The following is a 27,688-nucleotide window of genomic DNA, read 5'->3' on the forward strand; positions in this document are numbered from 1 at the left end:
ACAGGAAACAAAACCATGAAGCATGTTTACAACAAATGCCAATTTATTTCCTTTAATTATAATTTGTTACCTTGATTGCTTCTTCTTGCCATTTGGTGGATGACAACCTTTCAACCACCTGTTCAGGTAAATCTTTTTCAAAATGGATACTGAATGGATCTGGAACAGAAAAAAAGGTGATCAGAAACTTGGGTGCCATGCTTGAATAAGTCAAATAAATGTTTGGAACTCATTTTGATCGTTTCTACTGTCATATCGTGTGTGTGTGTGTGTGTGTGTGTGTGTGTGTTTGTGTGTGTTTGTGTGTGTTTATGTCTGTGTCTGTCACTGTGTCTATGTGTGTATCTGTGACAGGGTCACACAGTGTGTGTGTCACTGGTATGTTTCAGTCTCAATCATGTATGTACACATAATTTCAAATGAATGAAAACAAAATCATGAAATAAATTTTAGTACAGGTACGTCCATACAAGAGCAGACAGGGGCAAATATAAAACAATAGATTAAATTTTTTTTTTAAATAAATAAATAAAAAAAAGAGAGAAAGAGTTATACCATCTTCTTTCAGTTGATGTTCCATCTCTTCCTCTCCTTCATCCAGAACCTCTTCCTCTTCTTTGTCCTTCTCCCCCTCCTCCTCTGCTGCATCCCCAGCAACAGCACTCCCTTCATCGCTGTTTGCATCACTGTCATTGTCATCACCACCATCCTCACTGCCCTCTTCCTCAGCTTCATTGCCTTCTGATGTGTCTGTTATTTTCCTTTTCTTGACTGCAGGTTGTGTGTCATTTGCGTCTTCATCTTCAGATTCACTGTCATCGTCATTGCCCTCTTGTCCTTCGTCGTCTTCATTCTCACCTTCAGGCAATTCTTCACTTCCAACTTCTCCTCCTCCTTCTTCCTCTTCCTCCTCCTCATCTTCTCCTTCGCTTGAATCTGCAAATCAGAGCACAGCTCTTCCAATGTTTCTTTCTTCGTGCAACCACTCACATCTACTCATACAAACCAATACAACCATCTCAAACAAAACAGGAAATGAATTAATAATCATGATCATATATCAATAACAGCATTAATACTAATTCGAAATAAGTATTCAATATCAATAATTTTGTTCTTGTAATTTTTGCTGTTAATAGTAATTATAAAAAAAAGAATAGCAACAACAACAAAAACAGTATCAATGACAATATTTTAAAATGTATCAATACAAAACAAAATCACAATAGTCATGACAAAACAAGCCTACTAACAGAATAATATCACTCAATATTCTGCACAGTCTAGAAGAGATGTCAATTCTAAACTTGAATTTGGTCAGGTAATCACAGATATTTACTGGACTGGACTGAAACATTATACCAAAAATAACAAGAGAGGCAAGGCCTTCAAGACTCACTTGTGATACACTTTAAAAAAAAATCTAATCATTAAAATGTGTTCTGTATTTGCTATTATAAAGCTTCGGGTTAAAAGAAAAAAGAAAAAAAAAGTCCTAACGGCAGATTCGAACCCCACGTGTTTGGATGAGAAGAAACTGTTTTATCCATTACACTATCATGGCTGCTTAACTGACGTTCAAATATATAACATATAAACATGCTTTTTTAAAGGGTGATAAATCGATTGCGATATTCGCAGTGAGAACGCTGTTTAAATCATATTATTCTGGTGTATCTTGGGCATTCAAAAAATCTGTAAGGGCAATTAAAAATTCTTTTTAATGTACAAGTTTAGTTACACCCGGCTGACACGGTCGATTCAATTTCTCTTTTATGTTCATTCTAGTTTTATAGTTTTAAAGTTGATATGAAAATTGAGTATTTTGTTAAACTAATAACTTGTAGAGCCAAGTACAAGTACTTCTAAACGTCATATGAAGTGAAAAGGACTTCATTTTGAGAAAAGTCAAGACTGGAAATTTTTGTGTTTCATCAATTCGAGGGTATTAACTCTCATGGTTTATTATTTTTAACTGTGAATTCCGACTGATTCTATGGATATTTTTATGGCAGTTTGGGGCATAATCCAGTAAGTGATGAGGCGTTCACAAATCTTTCTCTGAATAAATATTTAACGGTCTCCTTCTCCAACTTTCCATCACATGTTATCGTGTATTGTCGATTGAATATAGGATTGAACGGGCAGGTCAACAACTTGAAACAAAATGGTGTCGTTCGCGTTCGCAAAGAATATGAGCACGTGCTTTGAATATGTATAAATATGTGTAAAGTACGCAACTGATTTTTGCCCATGACCTTCAGGGCTCAGCCAATAGATCTATAAAGTCCACTCGTCGTATTGATTTTAGTATTTTCCGAAAAAGACCACTTGGGCGAATGAACATAGTGAAAGCCCTGTACACTGAGAGTAAAACACACAAGCTTTTTATGTATAGAGTATAATTTCAAAATGTAATGTTTAAGATGAGAAAGATCAGTTTAAAGCAAATTAAGCCCCCTAGCATTAATTACAGATTAATTTCTCTCCTTTACTATCTGCACCAAAGACATGCAAAATAAATAAAATTTCCATGCTTAGCAAAAGAAGTTCCTGTCTGAACAAAAAATGATAAATATGACTGCTCTCGTTGTTGTGTCAGAATATCAGATCAAGTGCCAAGTTTAGAGAATAAAAAAAATATAAATATAACAGTAAATTCAGTTTGCATATAATTTGGCTTCTTTTTAAAATTTTTTGTGCCCATCCCAGAGGTGAAATATTGTTTTAAACAAGATGCCTGGAAAGAATTGAATTTTTCCTATTTTTATGCCAAATTTGGTGTCAACTGACAAAGTATTTGCAGAGAAAATGGCAATGTTAAAGTTTACCACGGACACACAGACACACACACACAGACAACCGAACGCCAGGTTAAAACATAGACTCACTTTGTTTAAACAAGTGAGTCAAAAATGTAAAAAAAGAAGTTCAAACAGTACAAACTTTTTCGTTTTTAATTTTTGAATGTCTTTTACTACATGGGTGTGGGAGAAAACATTTTTAGCCGTAAATAGTTACTGGAAATGTGGGGGGAAATGGAGAAATGAAATAAAAAAAAGAAAAAAAAAAGAAAAAAAGGAGTCACCCCCTCTTTTTTTTTTTTGGTTGTATTTTTTCTGCCTGCGAATTTATTTGTTTCCCATCGAAAGGGATTTTGTGTGTGTGTGTGTGTGTGTGTGTGTGTTACATACGTTAAGTGCATGCTACACACAGGACCTTGGTTTATTATCTCATCCAAATGACTAGCATCCAGACCACCACTCAAGGTCAAGTGGAAGGGAAGAAAATACTGGTAACTGTGTGATTCGAACCAGTGCACTCACACTCTCTCGCTTCCTAGGTGGACGTGTTACCGCTAGGCAAACACTGCATGTTTGGTGCATATCTGTTATGCATATGTGTGTGTATGTGTGAATGTGTGTCTGCATGTTTTACATTTATTTGCTTATTTATCATCATTGTTGTCTTATTTATTTATTTATTAGAAGTTCTTTTTTATGTATTTATCTATTATTTATTTACTTTTTTTTTTCTCAAGGCCTGACTAAGCGCGTTGGGTTACGCTGCTGGTCAGGCATTTGCTTGGCAGTTGTGGTGTAGCGTATATGGATTTGTCCGAACGCAGTGACGCCTCCTTGAGCTACTGAAACTGAAACTGAAACTGCCTGGGATAACCCTTTTGTTGCCGTGGGTTTTTTTGGTTTTTTTACATACGCTAAGTGCATACTGCACACAGGACCTTGGTTTATAACTTTATTATCTCATCCAAATGACTAGCGTCCAGAAGAAAATACTGGTAACTGTGTGATTCGAACCAGTGCACTCACACTCTCGCTTCCTAGGTGGACGTGTTAACACTAGGCCAACACTTCACATTTAGACCTTTTCACCACCATTACTGAATGATATTTCGTCAGAGTATTTCCATTTGTTGCTCCAGGGCAACCCAAGTTCCTAGACCTACGAATGAAATTCATATACACTTGTTTGCCAATCTCTAGATAAACTGAATTAAAACAAAAAACACATGGAACCATAAAACATAAAAGACAATATTCTCATCACCTGTTTCTTCAGCATCCAGAACCACTCCCAGATTCTTGAAAATCTGCTGAACCACTGTCTCCTCTTCGCTCTCAGCACTGCTGGATGAGGATTCCTGTGGACACAAACACATGATGTGAAGAACTAAAAAGAAAAAAAATCTAAAACACAAACACAGTTGCACTTGCAGTGTGTGTGTGTGTTGTGTGTTGTGTGTGTGTGTGTGTGTGTGTGTGTGTGTGTGTGTGTGTGTGTGTGTGTGTGTGTGTGTGTGTGTGTGTGTGTGTGTGTGTGTGTGTGTGTGTTAAGTGCTGCACAGACATTTGATTATCTCTTGTTGTTCATACATATATCTGTGTATCATCTGTATGTAAATGTTTGTGTGGGTGACATGTTTTACACACCCTATGTAAATCGACTTCAATAAATTCAAAAATTCTATTCATAAATGAATTCTAATCATCAGAAGTTTTTAGAAAATAATAATTTACAAGGAATAATCAATCTATATTTAAAAAAAAAAACCCACAAAAAACCCACAAAATGAAATATAACAAAACCAGCAAAAGAAAATCATAAACTTATATTATAACCCTGTGCTTATTTTCACCCCTTTATAAAAAGAATAAAAAGTAAAATAAATTTTTAAGAGAGAGAGAGAGATTAATTCAATGATGAGTAACTATAAATTCCATTCTGAAAAAAATAAAATAAAATAAAATAAAATAAAATAAAACCCAACAACTTTAAACACTATGCAGATCTGAGTCTGATCAAGATTTAAGTTTTTAACAACTGTTTGTTTTCACTTTTTATACTCAGGTTCTGAAATCATCCAGCCGTAAAATCTGGTCCAACCATTACTGACCATTACTGACAAATACATATCTTGCATGTAAACACAGCATGTCCCAATCCATATTGGCTAAAATTTCTTCCAAATGCACAATGATTAAACAACTAAATGACTAACTGACAACCCCCCCCCCCCCCCACCCCAAACTGTTAAAAAAAAATTATATTATTTTTAATAGATAATCATAATGATTAATATATAATAAATATACTTTCAAATGATTAGTTGAAAGACATACAAACACAAAAACTTACAATCTCTTCTTTCTCCTCCTCAATTTTTGCATATCTTCTTACACTGTCCCTGTTAGAAATATAAATAAGAAGAAATCACGTTTCATATTCAGTTTAAAATTTAAAAAAAAGAAAAAGAAAAAAAAAAAGAAACATTTTCAAACCTTTTACTAGTTTACAAATGCACCATTTAGCTGTGCCAAAGGGTTGTAAATGTTGCTGCAAAACATGGATTAAACTAGATTTATTTCAGGCAAAACAAAGTAAAATCACATAACATGCAGTCATAGATTACATAAAATGATATATTCAAACACTCAGATCAAAGAAAAAAGTACAACTTGACAGTAATAACTAATAGTAATATACATGCATACGGAGAGAGAGAGAGAGAGAGAGAGAGAGAGAGAGAGAGAGAGAGAGAGAGAGAGAGAGAGAGAGAGAGAGAGAGAATAACAAATCTAACTTCTAAGCCAAGGTATCCTCATTTTCAATAAAGAAATGGAAAAACAATCTTGGTTTAATTTCTATGCTTTAAAACTGATTTGTGTTATATAGTACTGTCCAACTCTAGGGACTCCCAAGAGTTTCTTATCACTACATATAATGATATATATATATATATATATATATACACACATACACACATACAAAACAGCACAAATTATAACAACAACAATAATAAAATGACATTCTAATTTTGCAACTGATTTGTTCATTAGAATCATTACCTGAGTTTAATGGGGTTTTCTTTTTTAATAAGAAGAACTCAAGAAGGAAAGAAAAGAAACTAAAAAAGTGACAGAAGTTGTTAAACTCTTCCCGTACAATTACATTCCCTGATATAAAACATTTTGAAAATATTTGCTGTTTTTCGCAGGGTTCTTGTTCTTATCATTATTATCATCATTATTAGCATTTATGCCTAATCTGCAAAATAAGTGCTAGGAATTCATAAACAGAACACACGTAAATATAAAAAAAGAAAAATTGAACACAAGATATCAAACATTATCAAAAATGTTTCCTCCCCTCCACCCCATACACACACCCAGCAACACACACACACACGCACACACAAGTCATAACACACAATCAAAAATACTAAAATAGTTAATTTGTGGAACAATCTGCCCAGTCATATCATCACTGCAGGAACGTATAACTATAGTATAACCTTTTTTTTTAAAGTTCAGATAAACATTGGCAGGTTTATGGCATTCAAATAAATTTTTCCATTGGAAGCTAGCCATAAGTAACTGCACGCTCAAAAACACTCATAGTGTCATATAAAACAGTTAAAAAATTTTTTTCTTTCAAATTAATAGTTTTCAGGCAAAAGGCTGATAAAGCCGAAATGTCTTGACATTGATAGGATTATTATTTTTATTACTAGTTTTCAGGCAAAAGGCTGATAAAGCCGAAATGTCTTGACATTGATAGGATTATTATTTTTATTATCATGATGAGCACTTCTTCTTGAAAATAGGCCCTAAGCGTTTACAAATTTAATATAACACATACATAAAAAATACCACAAATGAAAAATTGAACACAAGATACCAAACATTATTAGAAATCAATCATCCCCCCCCCCCATCCCTCCCCCCACACACACCCACAATACTCACACGCACACACAAGTCATAGCACACAATCATAAAAGTTGGCGTGAGGGTACGTAAGGATGAATGGGATCAGAAAGATACTGTGGATCAGAAGGCTCAATGGACTTGAAACAAAAAGAAATGACTTTGTAAATAATTCTTTCTTGTCCTTGGAGCCAGTGTAAAGCATGAAGGGGAGGAGAGACGTGATCAAATTTTGAGGAACGTTATTATTATTGACCGCCAGATAAAGACCTTCGCTGATCATCTTGCTCTCCAGGAAGACCTGAAACAACTTGAGAAGTGGGCAAAAGACTGGGGCATGCACTTCAATGCAAAGAAGTGTTATATCATCACAGTCAAGAAGAAGGCGGACGTTTTCTACAACCTCTGTGGTGAAATACTACACTTGTACACAGCAGGTCAGTACAAACCCTTATCTTGGAGTGATGATATTGGATGACCAAAGTGGCACTCTCATGTCGCTAGGACCACCAAAAAAGCAAATTCCACCCTCGGCTTTTTGCAATGAAATTTGTGACACTGCCCTCAAATCTGTAGGAATACGGCATACACAGCTCTCGTATGATCCATCCTCGAGTATACGGCAATAGTATGGGACCCGTACCACCAAGGTGATGTAGACAAGACTGAACGAATACAACACTGAGCAGCACGTTTCATCAAAGGAGACTACAAAAGTAAAGAACCTGGCTGTGTCTCAACTATGCTGAAGGATCTACAGCTTCATAGCCTGCAACTAGTGCAAGAGAGATGACAGGACCTCCATCTCTCTTCTCTAAAATGAGTCGTTGAGGGGTTGGTGCCTGCTATACCATCTGACTAGTTCATCAAAGAACAAGCAAGAAACAGATGCCGCATCCAGCCTAGAGGCTTTGCCGACTTTTCTCCAGCAACATTGTGGAGAAGTCAGCCAGAAAGAAAAACAGAACACTAGAAGTTCCAGAAACAAGAACAGAACAATTTAAGAACTCGTTCTTTAATAGAATAGCTGTAGACTGGAAAATCTGAATGACGATCAGCTGCTGGCAAGGGTGCAGGACCACCATCACAGTAGCGGCAGCTACATAGCCAACACCCCCGCCCTCCCGTTGTGTATATAGACGACTAGGCTCCTACAACCAAAGTAAAAAACAGAAACAAACCAACCAACCAAAAAACACAAAACAAAAACAAAACAACAACAAAAAAAACAAAAACACGAAAGACAAGACGAGCAGCATGGTACTGGACTTTCTGAAGCCTAGCAATGACATATGATAATTGATAGGGTATGAAATAGTGTCAATAAATGGTGTGTGTGTGAGTGTGTGTGTGCGTGAAAGAGCGAGAGATAGAGAGAGAGAGAGAGTTCACGCACCCAAAATCAGCTGGGAGAACTTCCCCCATTTCTTGTACACGTCTCAGTTTAGCGAGTGAATTGTTATGTTTGTTGTGACGTCTTTTCCCCATCTTATTTTTTTCACGAAAGCTAACAAATCCAGAAGAATATGCCACAAAGGTGCAAAGAACAATCTTTTGTGTAATTTCCGAACCCACACACGTGCAAGAAAGTATTCCCGTATGTTTCCGGTTCCGTTTTTTTTACTTTTCTTCTCTCTCCCATCAACAAGTGCGCATGTCTGAATCAATCATCGCATCGGCTATTTCATTGGCTATGTAAACAGGCCTTCATCCAATGAACGTTTGTCTTGTGAGACTAAATGCGTCTTCCTTTTACGACGCCATCTTGACGACATTGTGCACGCTGAACGTGACACGACAAAGGTATTTTAATCAGATTCTAATACAGAATCATAATCTGTCAGAAGCCTATAAAACTGTATTGTCATCTTTGTATCTATGACCTATTTTCAGTATTTGAGGGCCCACTACACAAGAATTGCATGATAAATAAGTATATTATTTCTTCGCATGGTGAAAACCGCGCAGACCGGCACACGCTGTGACGTTTACCTTTAAAAAAAAAATAATAAAAACTTTCAGTCTTTGTCTTATTATTTGTGATCGTGCCGTTAGATTTCTTCGACCATGCAAATTCTTGCGTTTAAAAACGTTTTCTCGATGTTTTTTGCAATCGTTGTAATCTTGGATGCAGTAAAGAAAAGGAAAAATGAAACGGCTATCGATCGACAAAGATTTGTGGCTCCAGTTAACGTGTGTCTATTTCTCTTGGTCTCAACACGTTCTTTCGGTTGTCTTTGCGTCTGCATATACACTGTATCAGATTCAAAGTAGCAGTATGTGTGTGTGTCATTGGTGGATTTATAATAATTCATTTTGCTTATGATAATAATTATAAAATGCATTTTATCAGACATAACGTAGTCTATACTAACTATAGACGCCAGTTTTTGCAGCCTGTTCTTACAACCGAAAAATAATCTTCAAATAACAGCCCACATAATTTGAGATTTAAAAAAGAATCGCCCAAGTAAAACAAGTTGAACAACAAACAAAATAGCAGAATGGTTAAAAAATATTGATCCATGTTGATACGTATTGTTTCTTCCCAATATGACAGAGGCTTCTTAGAAGGGGGCATCAAATGTACAAATCATGTGATGATACTGCAAACAATATACCGCTGAAGACTGAAGAGTACCATAGCCATCTTGGAACTTGGGCATGTGCACCTAACTTGTAATCGTAAATACTAATTACCAGCAATGCCAAAGGCAAACAATGTAGGCAAAAGCAGCAAACATGTGTTGTTCTCTATTTCTTCAATTGATAGCCCCTATTGCTACATCCAAACTCTTTTCAATGAAGTGCCATTGTGTGCACATAAAAAGCAACAAAAACAAAATCTGAATCAAAACACCAAAACAAAAAAAGCCTGTTTCTCATGTTTTGCTTCTCGATTGCCTTTATTGCTTGCAACTTTGGAGAGCCAGTCAACTTCAAGAGACCAGATCATATGATGCACCTCTATGTCATTTAACCACAGTACTCTCCTGCATTTTTTTGTTGTTGTTGCTAAAATGGGTTATTTTTTGCTAAAATGGATCTGGGAATGGACACCTGTAAATCATTGTTGTAATTCTGATTTGTTGTGTGCAGAACCATGAGTACCAAGATATTTATTGGCAACCTGAACGAGGACGTCGACTCAGATGCTCTTCGTGCTCTGTTTGAAAAGTATGGGAAGGTGGACGAGTGTGATGTTCTGAAAAATTATGGATTCGTGGTGAGTTAAAAATCGTTTATAAAACTTACTACAGCATCATGAAACAGTGATTTTTTGCACATCCTAGGAATTAGATGGGTAAGAAGATTTGTTATTGAGCTTAGATTTTTCAGAGGGTCAAGTAAACTGTAGCAGAAAGCAAAACTAAAGTTTAAGGTGTCATAGTGTTTTATGGCCCATTGGGACAGTAAATTCATAACCACTGTGACTAGGGCTTGGCATAGGAAGCAGAGGCCCAGTCCACTCCTGTCATATTATTTACTTTCCCCAACCAATTTGACTGATGTGAACACTGAATCCAAAATTCAACACCTTACCAACCCTGACACAGTACCTCTTCCCTGAACTTCCAGTGCAAAAAAGTACTAGTGGTGAACAATTAGTTGCCTTACCCCCACTTCACCTGGCAAGCCTCCAGATTTGTTGGTCTTTGTGATGACAAGGTCTGGTTCCAAGCCTATGATTTGTTTGAATATTTATAAATTACGAAATGAGACTGAATGACCATTCCTACCTTTCAGTTGTCCCCCTTTGCTTTGCACCATCTGTTGTTTGTGTATGTATGTGTGTGTGAAACACATTGTGTAAGATTGAAAAGTACAGCAGTAGTAGTGTTTGTACAAAAGTTTGCTTTGTTGTGGTTTTGAGAAGATACAGTTTTCTGATTTTGGTTACACACAACACTCAACATACTGTCTGTTAAAATGGAAATGAATGCTTGAAATAAAGGTATGCTGATATTCAGAATTTACTCCATTTCATGAGCCTTTATTTGTCAGATATATAAAAACATGGGACAGGACTGAAAAGTCACTGCGGAGTTTAAAAAAAAAAAGTAGTAGTTTATTTGATTATGAATTTATGATTGTATTCAAAATTTAGAGAATTTAATTTTTTATTTTCTATCAGTAGAAGAATAGTAATCATATCTAATCATCTTGTTTAATTTTTCAAACCTGTTCTTTTTTTTAAATTTTCAGCACATGCCTGATAAAAGCGAGGCCAATGCTGCCATTGCGAATCTCAATGGTTACAACATCAAGGGACAGAGAATGAGAGTGGAGGTAAGTGAAAATAGCTGTCTGCAAAAGCTGTTTGTAGAAAGATGCGGCAAAACGACAGGAAAGTGAAAAACAATCTGTAGATAAACTGCCTTTAAATAGAATTTGAGGTTACTTTGTTTTTCTTTGTTTTTCTCTTTAAAGGAAAAGAAAAAACACAGAAAAATACAGGATTTGTTGAAGGTTTTTGACAGACATATTATTTTATTAGCAACTATGAATATTGTTTTTGAGCATGACCTTGGCAGTAATGATTCTGCAAATTCGCAGAGAAACAGAAGAAGGGTCGCTGTCAGTTGATTAGTTGGTGACTCAGTGCAAGCAGGTATGACCGTCGTTACCTTAAAATTTTGCTTTCACAGGGGTTTTATGAGGCATTTGCACTTGCCAGTGATAAGCAAAAAGACCACTTGAAGCTTTTTTTTGCATTTTTGCAGTGGTGAACACTGCAGCTCTGTTTGAGGTTTGAGAACAGCAAAGATAAATATTTAATCAGTATTAATCAGGGATATTTGGATAATTGGATAGCCCACTGTTTGATTTTAATGTTTACAATCTTGAATTTCCATGTAAGGTCATATAGGATTTGTGAATGCATATTTGGATGTGTGTGACTGTATTCGTGTGAGATAATAGTGTAGAGAGTTTGATGTGTGTTCTCATGCACATGGTGTTTGTGAAAGCGAATGAGTATATACATGCATGCACACATAGACACTGTAGTATTTTTTTCTTTAGTCAACAGTTATATAAAGCAAATATTTATTATGGTATTTTGTTGGTGGTTCAGATTTTTAACAAACAAGCAAACAAACAAAATTTAAAGTACTAAGTGGCAAGTGTACATAAACATTTCTACTGATGAAATTATCACATGTGAAAACATGTTTGAGTTGGCACACCTGTATTTAAAAAAAAAAATTTTTTAATCCAGAAACTCAAATCCTAAAGAACATTTTTTCAAGAATGAATTTTAACTTATGAAAAAAAGAAGAAGAAAGATAATTGGGTTTATTTCACATGCTTAGGCTTCACTGAAGTATGGTTAGAGAATATTCTGAAGTCCTCAAATTTTTATAATTGGTACTTTGAAAATATCCGATTTTTTGTTTTTGTCTAATGCGTTACTCTTCTGTGTCAGTCGCTGTATACTGCATACAAATGATTGTTCGTTACCTCGCAATACTGGATGTGAAATGTCACCGAACCAATCACAGTTGCAAATTATGCTTATCTTTAGTCTTTTTGTTTCAGCTGGGTTTCATTTTACATGACAGAACTGTTTTATTTTAGAAAATTTTGGTGTATATTGTTTGCCTACCACTTTCTCTTTGATAAAATTTGTTTTGATAAAATCATAGAACAGGACAAAAATGGATGGAAAGCTAGTTTTTAATGTCTGTCCAACACTCTGTATAGGGTGTTGAACAGGGTGTATGGGAATTGTAAGAAAAATAAAGTGGATCAAATCCACACATACACTAAAAATAAAAAGAAAAAAAAAGAAAGAAAAAAAAAAGATGGGACTGAATCTGCGTTAGGCCTGTGGCAAACAGAAGAGTAAGTGGTTGGCAAACAGATATTGCGAGTTCGGCCTTGATGTTCCCAACAACGGCGAGTAGCGAAGGCATGGCATATTGCACTCCGTCGTGTGCTTTTGCTGCCCGGCTTGCGTTACCCTGCTCGTGGCCGTCCCGCTCCTGACCTTCGTAACACTGTACTCCTGATCATCCTGTTGCAGCTTTCGACCGGCAAACGAGGAAATCCGAAAGGAGACCGAAGAGGGTAAATCTTATCTTAGCCATTGTACTCTTGTTTAGCTTTAGCTTGCCGAAATTGAATCCTTTTTTCCTCGGGTGTTTTTGTCAGATGTCACAGCTTCGCAAGAGAAAATTAGCCACCGAAGTCCTTCAGCTGACTTGCCCAATACAGTTATTATAAATACCTGACACAGACAATAATTTCATTTCTCAGTATTTTCTGGAGAATTAAAAAAATTTTTTTCTGAACTAACAATCTACTCCGTACATTCTACTTTCCCAGATTTTCTGATAATTTGGAGGAACTATTCTCCTGTTTTTGGTAAGAACATTTTTCTCCTGTACCCTAACAATTGACACGTTGTTTTGATTTGATTTGAATTTGACTGTTGGTCTGTGTGTGTATTATAATTTTAGAAACATGGCCTTCTCCCTTATTTTGATGATAGATTCACAAGAAGTAAATTACGTAACACCAAATTTAACACACTTGAGAAATACTGATTTTTCTGACATACCCTTCTGTATAATCTTGTCAAGATTGCCAGAATGGGTAATAAAAGATCGAACAATTGTTCAACAATAACGGGCGCGATAGCCGTGTAGTCAGAGCATTGGACTTCCACCCTGCGGGTCTGCGACGTCTGCGGTTCGAAACCTGGCAGCGCCTGATGTGTTAGGATGGCGATGACATTTTGTAGAAGATTTGATACACACTTCAGATTCCCTGTATTCCATATTAGCATTTGTTGAACCAGGAAATCAAAACATGCCCTTAGTGCTCTTCCCAAAAAACCTGCCTGAATGGTGGGACAAAAACAGACTTTAAATCCCACTCCAAGAAATAGTGAAGGTTGTTGCAGTCCTTGAATGTTGACAGGCATGTTACAAAGATTTGATACATTTTTATACATGCAATATCTGTGACAAAGCCAGGCTGATAAAAAAACAACAAAAAAACTGTCATGCATTGTCACCAGTGTGTCATTGTTTGCAAACAATAATACTAAAAATTCCACTGTATTGAGGATACTGTGATAATCTCAAGTGATCAGCTTGCTCATTAAAAACAATCTTGAAGAAAAGGATCTGTTGACAAGACACACTCATGTTGTGTGATGTCTTTGAATTATTGTTTGACATGTGGCGATGCATGATACCAGTAGGTTTGTAATTTGTATGGAAAAAGATTGTTTCATCTTTGTGTCGCTGTGAAAGTCTTCACAAATTTAACTGATGTAATGTTTGCAGTAGACCACATCTTGCTTTCAGGGAGAAAAATAAAAACTTTCATACATCTGATGAAGCAACAGAGTTCTATCATGAGTTATTGTTGAAAAACAGGCCTTTTGAGGAATACTATTTATGTCCTTTTTTGTTCATTGGTTATGTCACATTCTGAATTGAGAAAGAAAAGTATTCAACTCAAGTTCAGCCAGAAGAAAATTCTTTCAAGTCCTGTCTTGTCATAACAATATTTCTCCAAATATGAATCCATGCAGAACAGTTCTGGCTTTTTCTCCTTGCGGCAGACAGTTGTGTCTGAAATGATTCAGTTGTAGATTGTGAGCTTTTCAGATAAAGTTACTGATCTGCCTGAATATGAAAATAGCAAGACATGGTCCATAAGTACTACACTATATGTTACATACTCAGCTTGATTTTTAACATAAAACTCAGAAATATGATTGTGATAGGTTGACTGTTGGCAGTCATGTTAACACAGTCATGTTAACATTTTTGAAACACCTGAAGGTTTCAGCATATATTGTATTACCGACAGTGAACTTCACTTACAGTCTGACACATTACACTTATTGCAGTTCAGAACTAAAAGTTGAAATATAGGGTAGTTGCAGGACATAGATCGAAAGTAAAAGATCGCACTGTCTTCCGGAACTTTGAAACTAAAGGTTAACTAACAGTACACCGCCGAGCAAAGTCCAGTCCGCTTATTGTAGCTGCTTTTCTTTTTCTTTTTTTTTGCCCATCCAATCTAACCGTTAATGCCACATTGCAGATCAGACAGAGAGATGCGGGATGGACGATCACGACCTTACCCACCTGGGCCTCCACGCCGTGGACCTCCCCCACCTGACTACGACCGTTATGACCCCTACTACCGCTATCCTTACCCTGAGAGGGACCCCTACTATCGCCTCCCACCTGTGGACCGCTACCTGCCTCCTCGTCTGCCACCTGTGGATGATCGCTACCCACCCCTGCGGAGGGAGAGACTGCTTCCTGAGGAACGGGGTGCCTACCTTCCCCCTGATCCCAGAGACCGACTGATGGCACGTGAGCGTCTGCCCCTCTACCCAGATGATCCGTACGACCGAAGGCTAGTGGAAAGAGCACCTCCTGTGGATCCATACTACAGAGAGAGGTCTCCTGTCGCTAGACCGCCACCCGAGTACTATGACCGGTATGTTGCACCCACAGAGCACCTTTTCTGTCATTCATGATCCAGTTGCTTGTCATATCCGTTCGTATGTTTCAAAGAGAAGTCATAATTATGTGACTGCTAAATAAGAACAATAGAACTCTTTCAGAATCTGATAGGATTAGATCTACTAGTGTACACTTTTACTCTGATAATTTATGTATACAATTTACTCTGTGTGTGTGTTTTTTGTATAGTTGATTCACATGGTACAAGAAACGGATCTTACATGAAAGAAACTAAGTTGCCCAGTTGATATGAACCAGTTAGATTTTATTTTCCATGTATGGTGCAATTCTCTTTTCTCACACCTTGTCAAATTTTGTCAAAATCACAAATCTAATTAGTTTCATATGCTGTATTTTACTCATACAGTCACTGGTCACAAAAATGCCAACTGCATTAATATGTTAACAAACATACTGTCTGTCTTATGTTAACAAGAGTGTTATTTGCATTATTTTGATGACAAAACTGCTATCTGCATTGTTAACAAGCTGGTGGAAATCCGGCAAGGAAATTCTGTTATTGCAGCATTTGTTTGCAACCAACTGAGCCATCATGAATGCCTGTCTTTCAAAACAAGGTCACAAGAACTACCTACCAACATATTCGGAATTTTCTGTTGTGAGCCAGTGCAGTCATCACAGTGTATAAATATACAGAGAGAACTGCTGGTAATTGAATGGGTACTAATCATAACTATTAGCTTTATTTTATTTTATTTTCACTACACATACTTTACTGTGACAGATTTTATTTTATTTTCAAATTGTTGTTGGCACCCAGCAACTAGCTAATAGATATATCGATTTCTTCTCAAGGCACCCTTGGGCAGAAGTGCAATGTCGTTCGTAAGAACCAATATTAATGATTAAGTTGGTTTTCTTTGCATTCTATAGGAAATCTGCCCTGATGAGGTCAGAGGCCGGTAACCCTCCTTTGTCTCGCCTGAACACAACAGCCTACCCTCCTTCCAACGGCTACGACTATTACCGCCGACCAGCAGAGGCACCTGAGCGCCCCAGTTACAACGGCCCTGCAGGAGGTGGCCAGGACTACAAGAACGGTCCTCCTGCCAGGGGAGGGGCCGGCTACGATCGTCCGGCACCACCACAGCAGCAGCAGCGTGGGCCTGGCGGTGTTGGGGGCTATGGCATGCCCCCCCAGCAGCAGCAGCAGATGCCACAGCAACAGCAAAAGAGATATGACAGTCAGTCAGCACTGCAGACAAAACCCATATTTTTTTAAAGACTTTGAGAGGGAAGTATTCTCTGTGGTGGTCGACTGAGTGAAACATTGCCAAATTGATGTGAATCATTTCATTGTGTGAAGTTTCATAAGTCATTCACCCTCTTCATTTACATACTTTTTTCCTTGTTTTGGTGTCTTTTTTTTCTGTATTTTTTTAAAATAAGTACTGAGAGTCTGTGCAGATGTTTAACATGAGTCTGTACAGATGTTTAATATGTTGTCTTTACAGTTGTGTGTGTGTTTTTGTTGTTTTTTTTTAATTGCTATGACAGTAACTTGCCTTTTTTGTGTTCAGTGTGCACTTTTGTCATTCAATTGACAATGAAAGAATGACGCAGTTTCCTTTCTTTTTTTGAGGCTGTCATATCTCTTTGTGTGTGTGTGTGCGCTTTGGAAATCCTTTTTTATGTTTTTGTGTCAGTGGATTGATGGTTTCCTGTGGTAAATAGGGTGTGTGTGTGGGGGGTGGGGGGGGGGGGTTATAAGTTTGTCAAATATGGTTTTAGTCAGCTGAGAGTAGTAGTTGTTTTTTTTTTTTAAACATATCTCTGAACCTACATTGCTGTCTCCAGGTTGTGTGTGAGTGTGTGTGTGTGTGTAAAAGTAGGTTTGTGCAATTATTTCTTTCAGGCTGGTTGATATAGACAGAATCTGCAGCAGGCTGCTGGGAAATAACTTTTTATTTATATTGCATACTTTAGCACAGAATAGTTACAAAACGAGGCACACAGTCCAAGTGCAGGCCTCATCTTAAGATAACTCCAATTTTTAAAACCGTTTTTTATGCTAATCATAGGAGACCTTTCAAGCAACAGTAATATGAGTGAATAGTATGTCGTACTCTGTGTGAATGTTGATTTTAAAGAAATTTCTGTGTACATTCAGCATCATGTGGTTTAACAAGTTCAGAGATGTTTATTTCTACAAACTGACCTTTTCCATTCTATCACGCAATCATTTGTAAATCTATGTTGTCATACACCAAGCAAGGATACTTGGTGAAGAGTTAATGGTATTGTGAACCCCCTCCCACCATTGCTGTTCAACTATTAACTTGCCATCATAACATTGGTGAACAAAACAATCATTTCTGTATGTATCTCATGTGACACCAAATATGGCTACTTAAAATCATGTGTCTGAATTGTACATCTTTTGTCACAATAAAGTCTTTATAGTAAAATAGTTGATGAGTTCACTTTTCTGCCATGCATGCTTGGAATTGTTCATGATAATTTGTTATGGGAGACATGTGTGTCATGTTTTTAACAGATTTTTTTTCGCCTTGGAAAACCTGTGGTAACACAAAGAAAAAAGAAAATACAAACAAACATTTTGCGCATGCACCAAGCCAGCTGGCAACTCTTGAATGTTCATAATTCAGAACTGTGATGCAGGCTGGTGTGGGACAACTACTAGTAGAAAGGAATACTTTTGTCATCTGGTGTCATTTTCTGGAAAAAGAAAAAAAAAGCACTACAATGAATGCTGATAAAAAAAGCACTATTTTGTACAAAAGCTCTGCCACAAATGCTGCCATATAAAATCACTTCCACGATTTCTGATTCCAGCAGGTGGGCCATTTCCACATTCTAATTAGGGCTTTAACATTGAAAGATTACAGTGAGATACTACAAAGAGCAATGCAATACTGTGTAAATGAGCTGAAGTGTATTCTTGCTGTTTAGCTTGAATAATACACTGTGGTGGTATTCATTTTCAGAAGGGTAGACTGGAAGAAAGAAAATGAGAAGCCATGTGGACAGGTTTGGAAGAAGGGAAGAAAACTTAATCAGCAGAATGGGAAGGAAAATTCATTATTCTGCTGAGAAACATTGCATATGATGTCCATGAAAGATGAATTGCATTCCCATTGGTCACTTTGCATTCACACGGACAGTCTGTTGCCTATTCCATAAGCTGTGGTAACAATATAGTGCATGTTCTCTCTGTTTTTGTTACACAAATAATTCTCCAAAGCAAATAAGATCAGCACCAGCTTAAACTTTTTTTCTTCTCTTTAATTAATTCTGAAAAAGCAAAATATGCATCACATTCCCATTCTCACCACAACCTTGCATCATGCGTATTCTTGATATCAATGCCAAAATTATTCTGTGAGGAAAATCTCTGATGATGTCAAACCAACAAATCTACAAAAGTATACAAACCTAACTTTAAATTTACTCAAATTCTTCATACATCCATGATGACCATTTGAAAAGTAAGTTGTCTCACTGTCTTGTGTACAAAGAAGTGTTCATGTGCAACATCGAAGTTCAAAGCAATTCACCACCCCCTACCTCCCATTTCTCATGCAAAGATAATACTCTATGCTTTTAGTACAGTTATTGTGAACCTGTAATTTTGTACTAGATTTGTTGGAAAACGCGTTCTGACAATTAAAAAAATTGTTCACCTAAAATATACCAGCAATATAAATGTAATGTTACACAATTTCTTTAGATATTCAGCGTTCTTCAGATTTACAATAATATGCAGCAAACTCTGAGAATAGGACAATCTGGCTAACCTAATTATCACAATCTGGCAAACAAAATAATACAGTTGTTGTATGGTGTGTAATGTGGTCCATACTCCCAGCTAGCTCTTAAACTTTCTTCAGATTTAACCTGATCCAAAAGACTCAGTCTCAACGCTTATATACATAATAATACAAGTTAAAGAAAATTAAATTAAAATAAAAGTAAATGCTAAGTGACTGCTGAAAACTGGAGGTGCTGCGAACAAGAAATGTGCAATGATTCTTTTTAATTTTTTATATATATAGATATTTTACACAAACTATACCCGTCGGAAACAACTTGTTCCAATGGTACTGCTCCAAAGCACAAACATGAATTAATCTTCCTGTCACCTCTGTTAAAAAGAAAGAGAAAGATACATCCTCATTTTATAAACATTAAATCAGTCTGGTCATATGACTACACACTGCTTTGAAGCCCATTTCTAAAAGATACAAGAATAGGTGCATGTCTCACCAGTGGAATGGTACAAACATAATTTACATAATAAAAACACTTCCACACTCATAATGGATATTGCACAACTCAAAAACGACATACAACATTTGGAAAGTTCAAAGCAGTTTACACAAGATGCGGCTGAGAAAGCCATCACTCATACAAGATCAAACGTGGAGTTCCACCTCTCTTCCTCAACAAGACGAACACAACCGTATGTAAGTAGTTTCATGTGCAAATTCGCTTGAATGGTTTCGTGTCTGCTCATTACCTTTCCATTTGCTATTTTCTGATAAACATTAAATTTTCATTTGCACTGCATTAGGGTCCATTGTTTCTTGTTATCTGACTTCAGTTTCATTAAAAAAGGGATGTAAATTTTGGAGCAGCTCCTTTATAGTTCTTGGCTTGACCATTTTCATATGTTTGTGGGATTTTGAAATATACCCCTCAGCAATTCATGAACTGTATGTTTTAATCTTGAAACAGCCTTTCTGATGTTGGCCTACTATTAAATATTCTGCTGTCTTCCCTTTTCTATTTTACACAGCTCTTCAAGTCTGAAAACATAATGCTTATACCCAACACTACCAATCAGTCGCAAACTATCACATGCATACACACGAGAAGTAAATAACTTGTATATACACAAACATTAAATCATTCTGTACATGAAAACATGCAAATGGTTTTAAATCAACCATCTGATGGCTGTGATGCGTTCCTGTTGTATCGCTACTTGATGAGTCCTTCCTTCTGCACCTTTTCTGCCATGGTATGTTCAAAGCCTCTGGATCTGAATCTGGAATTTGCCTGCAGACACAACAAAGACTGGATAACAATGGTTTAGAAACCATAAAATAAAGAATGATACACACTGACAAACTAAATTTGGTTTCCTTTTTTGACAGGAACAATACAAAAACTGGTAGATTTTAAGAAAAAAATAAAAGACTACACTAAGATATTAATTTCAAAACTGATTAATCCTGCACTCCCCAGTATGTTTTCCTTCTCCACTGGATCCTGAGTGGTGGTCTGGATGCTGATCATATAACTGAGACGATAAACTAAGGTCCCATATGCAGCAAGCGTTTAGCACACATAAAAGAACCCACAGCACCTGAAGGGTCTTTCTACACAGGGAGAGCAGCCCTATTTCACACAGAGAAATCTGTGGTGGCAAAGAGTAATACAATAGAATACAAAAAAAAAAAGGAAAGAAAAAAAAGAGAGTTCTTTAACAACCTGATAAAAAAATAAATGTACTTCTTTTATGAATGTCACAAAGCCATTACCATGAAACAACTGCAGAATATATATACATAAAGCTGGTCTTGAAAAGATATATCTTTGGAACAAGCTATAAAAAGTGAGTTCAAATGAACCACTGCAAATAGTCTGAAGGGGTTTACATAAGAACCAATGTCCGTGCAGAAACTCTGGGATGATATTTTGTCACCTGGATGTGAATGAAAACACACACACACAATTTTCACAGCAACAAAAGGGTTGTCCCTGACAAAATTCTGTTGAAAAATCTACTTTGACTGGAATACAAAAACACCTGCACACACACACACACACACACACACACACACACACACAAAAGGTGGCACTCTCAGCATTGCTAAACACTCTCCCTGGGAAGAGCAGCCCAAATCTTAGAGAAATCTGTTGTAACAAAATGTAATACAATACAATAATCATTAGCCTGTTTTCTCATGAGATGTAATGATTTGCCTATTTTTTCATGACATAATTGTACTAGTTAATTTCCAGCACAAGAATGTGGCTGATGCCAATACATCATTACACAGATATGTGAGAAAGTTTTACATTGTATTCAATTTAAAGTTTCATATAACAATTTTTAACAAATAAACACACATGCACAGATTCAGGCACACGGACAGAAACATCAAAACAAACAAACAATAACAAAAACACCACCATGCTTCACGGTTTGCTGTTGACTTACAAGCAGGCATGGCACTGACTTCTGCAGTGACAATGCAGTTGATACCCAAGCTGCATAATGCTCCACGGATCAGACCACAAGGAAAGGCCAGATACTTCAAAGAATGAAACAACAGAACTGTGTAAACTTACATTTTTTTTTCTGTATATAAAATATAAGCAGATAATTAATTGTGTTTGTCATGAAAATATAACTGTAAATCATATTGTGATAAAAATTTAACTGTCACTCAATTTTTTTTTTTACTGCCAGGAACTGAGAAAGTTCTCCTCAAGGCCTGCATACCATGCAACAGATTAACTCTAATCTCATAACACATCTGGGATGTGCTAAAAATTTGTCATGCTGACCCAATGGCAGTGGGATCATTATTTGAATGATTCTATTGGTTTTAAATCAAATATGTATGAGATCATACATCCATGTGTGAGTGTGATGGTGTATGTAGGTATGTAAAGTTATTGGACTGATCTCTCTATATGGATTTTTGCTTTCAAGCATTTTCAATGTATGTTTCCATTGAATTACAAATAATAAAGACTTAAACCAACTCCCCAAACCACCACCCTTCCTTTTCTAAACAAAAAAACAAAAGATTATCAATCCATCAGTAGTATAAGCACTTGTGCATACATGCATGTGTACATGTGTGTGTGTGATTGATTCAATTTTTATAATCATAACAAAGAAAACTATAAATTATAATACATGAAAATGTAAGATTTCAAATACATTCAATTGAAACAAAAAACAACCACTCCCATCAAAAAACGAAAAAAATATGCAAAAATGCACACACTGAAAGAGTCGAACATACTTTGGGTGCTGCCTCCATGTACTGCTTCCCACTGGACATCTGGGTGAGGAATCGGAATTTGTTGTCTTGTAAAACATACACACCCTGGAAGGAAAGAACCAAAATAATTTTATCTGGACACCACTCGCACAAACCCACACCCACCATATTCACTGAATTATCCTCAATATGACTAAAACTGTGGTAAAGACAACTTCCAATTTCATGGGATGCAACTTAAACATTCATATTTGTATGAACAGCCACAAGTCAGCTTTTACATCAATGACCATATTTGTCTTTACTTCTTAGGCCCTTCTCTTCCTTTTCCTACAAACACTTGAACCCTGAGACGAATCACAACCACTACAAGCAAAAATACCTCTGACAGACTGTTGTAAACCTTTATATTAATATGAATATTACTCCAGAAGCCCAGAGTGGCATGAGGCAATGCGCAACTTTCAGATTAAAAAACTTACACGGTCATGCTGCCCGGGACATGCAGGTGTTAAGGGAAATGAGCGAGTTGACAGACTTGCTGGTAACGCAACAACGAGCAGCCTACATCTAGAAATTGGAAACCCTCAGAAAAGTCAAAGAATACCCAAAAGAACAGGTACAAGGCCATCACACCATCGATCGCCTCAAAGAAATAATGGTAGAGAGAGGGAACGGCCAAGTCTAGCTTGAAAGGAAGAGCACGATGCTTTGCAAATCAAATGAATACTGGCATCATTTCCAAACCAACATAGCACAAATTTCTTCAAAACGGAACAGAGTCTCTGTGGGCTTTTCCAAATACAATAGACTGAGCAACACGCTCTGGGATCAGAGATCTTTTCCCACCCCTCTTGCGGCCAATCAAGCCTGTGTATGTGTGTGTGTGTGCGCGCGTCTATGTGTTTGTGTGCATGTATGCATGCGCGAGTGTGTAAGTGTACACATGTGTCAGGAGATCTCTGTGCACGTGTATACATGTGTGTGTGTGTGTGTGTGTGTGTGTGTGTGTGTGTGCGTGTAGGCTGTATGTTTTACATTTATTTGCTTATTTGTTTATTTATTATCATTATTGTCTTTTTATTTCATTCTTATCTATTATCATTATTATTATTATCACCTTTTCTTTTTCTTTCTTTTTTCTCAAGGCCTAACTAATGGGTTGCGCTGCTGGTCTGGCATCTGCTTGCTTGGCAAACGTGGTGTAGCGTATATGGATTTCTCCGAACGCAGTGACACCACCTTGAGCTACTGATACTGATACTCCAGAATGCTATCAAAAATCAATAAAATCAAATAAAATGCAAATCATTGAAATACCACCAAATCCATAAACAAATTATGTGGAAATGACGTCAGTGCTGAAAAGGGATAAGCAATGGACATCAGATTCAGAAAACATTTGAAAATGGACTTCAAAGGGCCGCCAAAGTACAGGTAACATAAACACAAGTCCACTGTGTGACAGCTCAAGGCCTCAGAACATCGGAAGCTCTCATTTCTGCTGCAGACAGCAGTGCTTTTCTCTTCCTTTTTCTTCTTCTTCTTCAAGAAAAATACTATTACGACACAATCAGGAACCAGTTGTGATAACTAGAATCAATAGCAGATGTTCACGTGCACAAAATTTTAACAAAAAAAGATCCAGTTTTAAAGATTTGGAAAAAAAAAGTGTACATTATATATATCCACACAAACAAGGCACATAAACACTGTTTAACCTGGTGATTTGTTCTCAAGTTGTCAATCTGCTTCTTGTAGACCAGGTTCCAGAAATCTTTACAGATGAATTTCATCATGTCAAGTTCATCTTTAAAACGTGAACAATCCCGTGTGAACCTGAAAAGAAGCAGGGACTAGTCATCTGAAGCAGATGGGTCATGCAAAAAGTTTTTCTTTACTTAACTAGGCTTTACTTATTATGCTAAGTCTTGAACACATAAGTAGAAACTGGTCCTGTGTTCAAGACTTCAACATTCAATCATGTTCATGACTGTTCACTCATGCTGTTTCATTCAGCTCAATCATGTTCTCAATGTAAACATGGATTGTGGAACCAGTGCTGTTTAATAGTAACTAAAATATGATCTGAAGAGTATGTGACTTATCAACTATACTAACAATGAAGTATTCTTAAAATGCGTGATTACACACTCGAGTTTCATGCCACAATGAACCAACCACTTTCACTTCTTCTTTTATCATGTGCACTTAAATATTCTCAGGCCGTTTTTTATTTTCATTAATATTTCCCCCTCCCCCCACCCTCATGTAACACAAAAAAATCCACATAACAAGGAGCAATGTACAAATAATTCATATGATGTGTGTGTGTGTGTGTGTGTGTGTGTGTGTGTGTGTGTGTGTGTATGTGTGTGTGTGTGTGTGTGTAAGAAAGTTCCAGAAAAGAAAATCAGTATTTCTTTAATGGCTTATGATTCTAAAGTTTATTTTGTCTAAAGCAATAGTATCACCAAAAGTAACAATAATCAACAATCCAATTAAACTACAAAAACTATGCAAAAGCAAAACACACACACACACAAATCCTGACCATGAAATACCAAAAAAGAAAAACAGCACATTACACATACCTCTCAATCAGACTTTGCCCCACCCGATAACCAATGCTCTCCAACTTGGCAATACAGTTGTCCTGTAAAGAACAGAAAACAAATCCAAAGATACATATATATACACACACAGAGAGATAAGGAGAGAGAGATAGATATAGATCAATATAGATATATTAGTGTTGTAAAACTGAAGTTTGTACTGTCAGTTTGTGCACACAGTATGTACATGTGAGTGAGTGAGTGAGAGAGAGAGAGAGAGAGAGAGAGAGAGAGAGAGAGAGAGAGAGAGAGAGAGAGTGTGTGTGTGTGTGCGCGCGCGCGCGTGTGTGCGTGCACATGGGTGCAACTTCCAGAAAACCAAAAAACTGAAAGGCAGGGGTCCAGGAGCCAGCAAGGCACTCAGTGTCAGGAATTTACAGGTCCAAATAAGATTCTACTAGCATGGATCAACTGTTCAACATACTGTTTTTCACTTGCCCAGTTTGACAACTCAGTGGAAAATTCGCTTACCAGGATGGGTTTTGTACTAACATGGCTTTCAGAAACATTAATGCACCAAACCTGAACACACACAAATACACAAGAACAATGATTCATATAGGTCTAAAATCTGACAGCTATCATAGCCTTCTGTCTGGAAGTTGAGGCCGGGAGGGGGCACATTTCAAAAGATTGTTTGGTAAAAAAAGAGAAAAAAAATGAACAAGCTTTCTGAATGTATCTAGACCATTTGTCTCCATAAACTGTGTCACACCAACACAGAGAAAGTGAGAGACTGTGTGTGTGTGTGTGTGTGTGTGTGTGTAAGGGAGGGGGGGGAGATGGTGAAGGGTCACAGTGTCAGAGAGGGAAGGTGGTGCCAACAGCTGTTACATAATTACTGCAGGCCACTGTAACTACTTCCTTTTGCTTTTTGCCTCAAAAGAACTACTAATTGTGGCACTGTATAGTGCACAACCAGACCCAAATATGATCTTAAAATGCTGACAGGTTTCTATAGAAAGAGAGAAAGAGGGTATTTCTATGCTTTCTTTATCTAAACTGCGGTGTTCGTCTGCATCACATTCCACATTCATAGCGTAATTTTGTTGTTTATGTTTTTTTCAAATTTTATCTGTGTGTTCATTAGTGTTAATTATAAACTTTACACAGGTATGTGTAACTGATCATGTCACAGATTATATTTGTTTTGATTTTGTTTGTTGAATTTTTGTTTGGGAGTGTCTTGCATTTGGATGTGCATTCACTTGCTCATTCTGTCATTGACATATATATATTGCAAAGTTTATATCATGCGTCTTTTTATGTATTTGAATCATGAAATATCAAATTTGATCTGAACTGTCAAATATTGTCCACCTCATTGTACCTGCTGAAACTTTACAGCTGAGATTTACCCTGTGACTAGGAGTGTAAAGATGCGTTATATCAAAGATAAAGAAAGAAAAGAAAAAAATGAGAGCGAGAGAGAAAAGGTAAGGTGTCAGGTTGTGTGTAATGCAGGACCATTTTGTGTAGTATGTTTACTGAAAGTGAAAATGGTGTTCAAAAGACAGAGCTGAAACTAATTACTCTCCGGATGTTTTTGTTTACTTCGTAGTCATGCACGCGCGCACACACACACACACACACACATATTTCTCTCTCTCTCTCTCTCTTTATATATATATATATATGGTAATGTTTAACTTTAGAATACTAAACTCTGGGGGGCTGTTTAGACGAAAAACAAAGGGTGTCTTAGGCTCACCTCGATGCGCTAAGTTGAATGGAACCCTCAGCTAAGCTGTACGACCACTACTACTGCGACAATTTTATACACAGTAAGCTCAGCCGATCACAGCCAGAGCAACTACCTGCAAGCCATTTTGACTGCTGATCACGCGGGTGGTCCCGTCATCAATCTCTGTGTTTTATTCTAAAGTTGAAGACTACCTTACTGTGTATAAAATTGTCGCAGTTTCATGGGAAAGTAGTGGTCGTACAGCTTAGCTGAGGGTTCCATTCAACTTAGCGCATCGAGGTGAGCCTAAGACACCCTTTGTTTTTCGTCTAAACAGCCCCCCTGAGTTTAATATTCTAAAGTTGAACATTACCATATATATATATATATATATATATATATATATATATATATATATATATATATATATATATATATATATATATATATATATATATATATATACATACGACGAATTAACGTCAGAGTAAATGACCGCTGAACAGGCGACTCGGCCCCCTCCAGCTGAGTGTAAGTACTGTAATACAAGGAAAGGAGTTGCAACATTAAACATCAATGTTTCTTTCTTGTTTGCACAAATCATTCTAAAATTAACATTGGCATTAAAAAGGGGTGTAAACATATGCCCAACCGTTTCATCCTTAGATGCTGAACGATGTATATGAGCAACCAGCTCCATGTGAAGGAACTCAAACAAAACTTCGTCTGCCATTTTGTGATTAGGTGAAAGACATGCTACGCTGTGTTCCATTGGTCAACGAAATCAATGGTCGACAAACTACTACTCTTTGAAAGAAATAGCTAAAATTTATCCAAAATAAAAGGACATTCTACCAACGAAAAGTAATCACCTCGGATATTGATTATATAAGTCAAAAAGTAAAGTTGCGAACACTAAGTAAAACAATGTGTTAAGCTTAAATGTGGCTACGCACAGTTTCAGTTACCAAGAGGCTCCAAAGCATTATTGTTGATTGAGATCTAGTCTGCCTACAGTTTTGTGTTTTATATCTTTATTGCTCAATAAATCTTCCTGAAAATGCCCACGAATGCGACAATTTAATGTCAAATCAAAATTAATAAATTTTGTTATTGGACACAGAGTGCAGAGTTTTATTGTATTTCTTTAATTTGA

General features: G+C 36.8%; 3 protein-coding genes across 3 annotated transcripts in view; 1 reads left to right on the top strand and 2 right to left on the bottom strand.

Moving 5' to 3' along the window:
* The window catches only part of LOC143295762 (U3 small nucleolar RNA-associated protein 25 homolog), a 28,763-nt gene extending 20,433 nt beyond the window's left edge, over positions 1-8,330 (bottom strand). The window contains exons 1-5 of the mRNA XM_076607382.1: positions 8,125-8,330; positions 5,158-5,206; positions 4,069-4,162; positions 556-936; positions 71-159 (exon numbers count right to left, since the gene is read on the bottom strand). Of these exons, the coding sequence (XP_076463497.1) occupies positions 71-159; positions 556-936; positions 4,069-4,162; positions 5,158-5,206; positions 8,125-8,216 (705 nt within the window). The 5' untranslated portion in view covers positions 8,217-8,330. The remainder of the gene's footprint in view (positions 1-70; positions 160-555; positions 937-4,068; positions 4,163-5,157; positions 5,207-8,124) is intronic.
* Positions 8,331-8,460: 130 nt separating this feature from the next.
* Positions 8,461-17,657, top strand: LOC143296711 (uncharacterized). The gene is made up of 6 exons (XM_076608764.1): positions 8,461-8,531; positions 9,828-9,954; positions 10,935-11,018; positions 12,757-12,800; positions 14,796-15,200; positions 16,121-17,657. The coding sequence occupies exons 2-6, from the start codon at positions 9,832-9,834 to the stop codon at positions 16,467-16,469; spliced, it is 1,005 nt and encodes a 334-aa protein (XP_076464879.1). The 5' UTR covers positions 8,461-8,531; positions 9,828-9,831; the 3' UTR covers positions 16,470-17,657.
* Positions 17,658-18,472: 815 nt separating this feature from the next.
* LOC143296712 (trafficking protein particle complex subunit 6B-like) lies at positions 18,473-27,317 on the bottom strand. The gene is made up of 6 exons (XM_076608765.1): positions 27,185-27,317; positions 24,828-24,889; positions 23,955-24,072; positions 22,255-22,338; positions 21,438-21,531; positions 18,473-20,269 (listed from the first exon to the last, which is right to left on the bottom strand). The coding sequence occupies exons 1-6, from the start codon at positions 27,302-27,304 to the stop codon at positions 20,238-20,240; spliced, it is 510 nt and encodes a 169-aa protein (XP_076464880.1). The 5' UTR covers positions 27,305-27,317; the 3' UTR covers positions 18,473-20,237.
* Positions 27,318-27,688: the final 371 nt, after the last annotated feature.

This window comes from Babylonia areolata, chromosome 21, assembly GCF_041734735.1.
Source record: "Babylonia areolata isolate BAREFJ2019XMU chromosome 21, ASM4173473v1, whole genome shotgun sequence".
In the NCBI taxonomy this organism is placed as follows: Eukaryota; Metazoa; Mollusca; class Gastropoda; order Neogastropoda; family Buccinidae; genus Babylonia; species Babylonia areolata.

What these genes read in the sequence shown, in the direction of transcription:
- LOC143296711 (XM_076608764.1), top strand. Translation starts at nt 9,832, where the DNA reads ATGAGTACCAAGATATTTATTGGCAACCTGAACGAGGACGTCGACTCA. An exon ending in TGAAAAATTATGGATTCGTG is followed by an intron (nt 9,955 to 10,934) that starts GTGAGTTAAAAA and finishes TTAAATTTTCAG; the next exon opens with CACATGCCTGATAAAAGCGA. An exon ending in CCACCCGAGTACTATGACCG is followed by an intron (nt 15,201 to 16,120) that starts GTATGTTGCACC and finishes TGCATTCTATAG; the next exon opens with GAAATCTGCCCTGATGAGGT.
- LOC143296712 (XM_076608765.1), bottom strand. Translation starts at nt 27,304, where the DNA reads ATGGAACACAGCGTAGCATGTCTTTCACCTAATCACAAAATGGCAGAC. An exon ending in ACATGGAGGCAGCACCCAAA is followed by an intron (nt 21,532 to 22,254) that starts GTATGTTCGACT and finishes CATTCTTTGAAG; the next exon opens with TATCTGGCCTTTCCTTGTGG. An exon ending in AGTCAGTGCCATGCCTGCTT is followed by an intron (nt 20,270 to 21,437) that starts GTAAGTCAACAG and finishes TTGTGTCTGCAG; the next exon opens with GCAAATTCCAGATTCAGATC.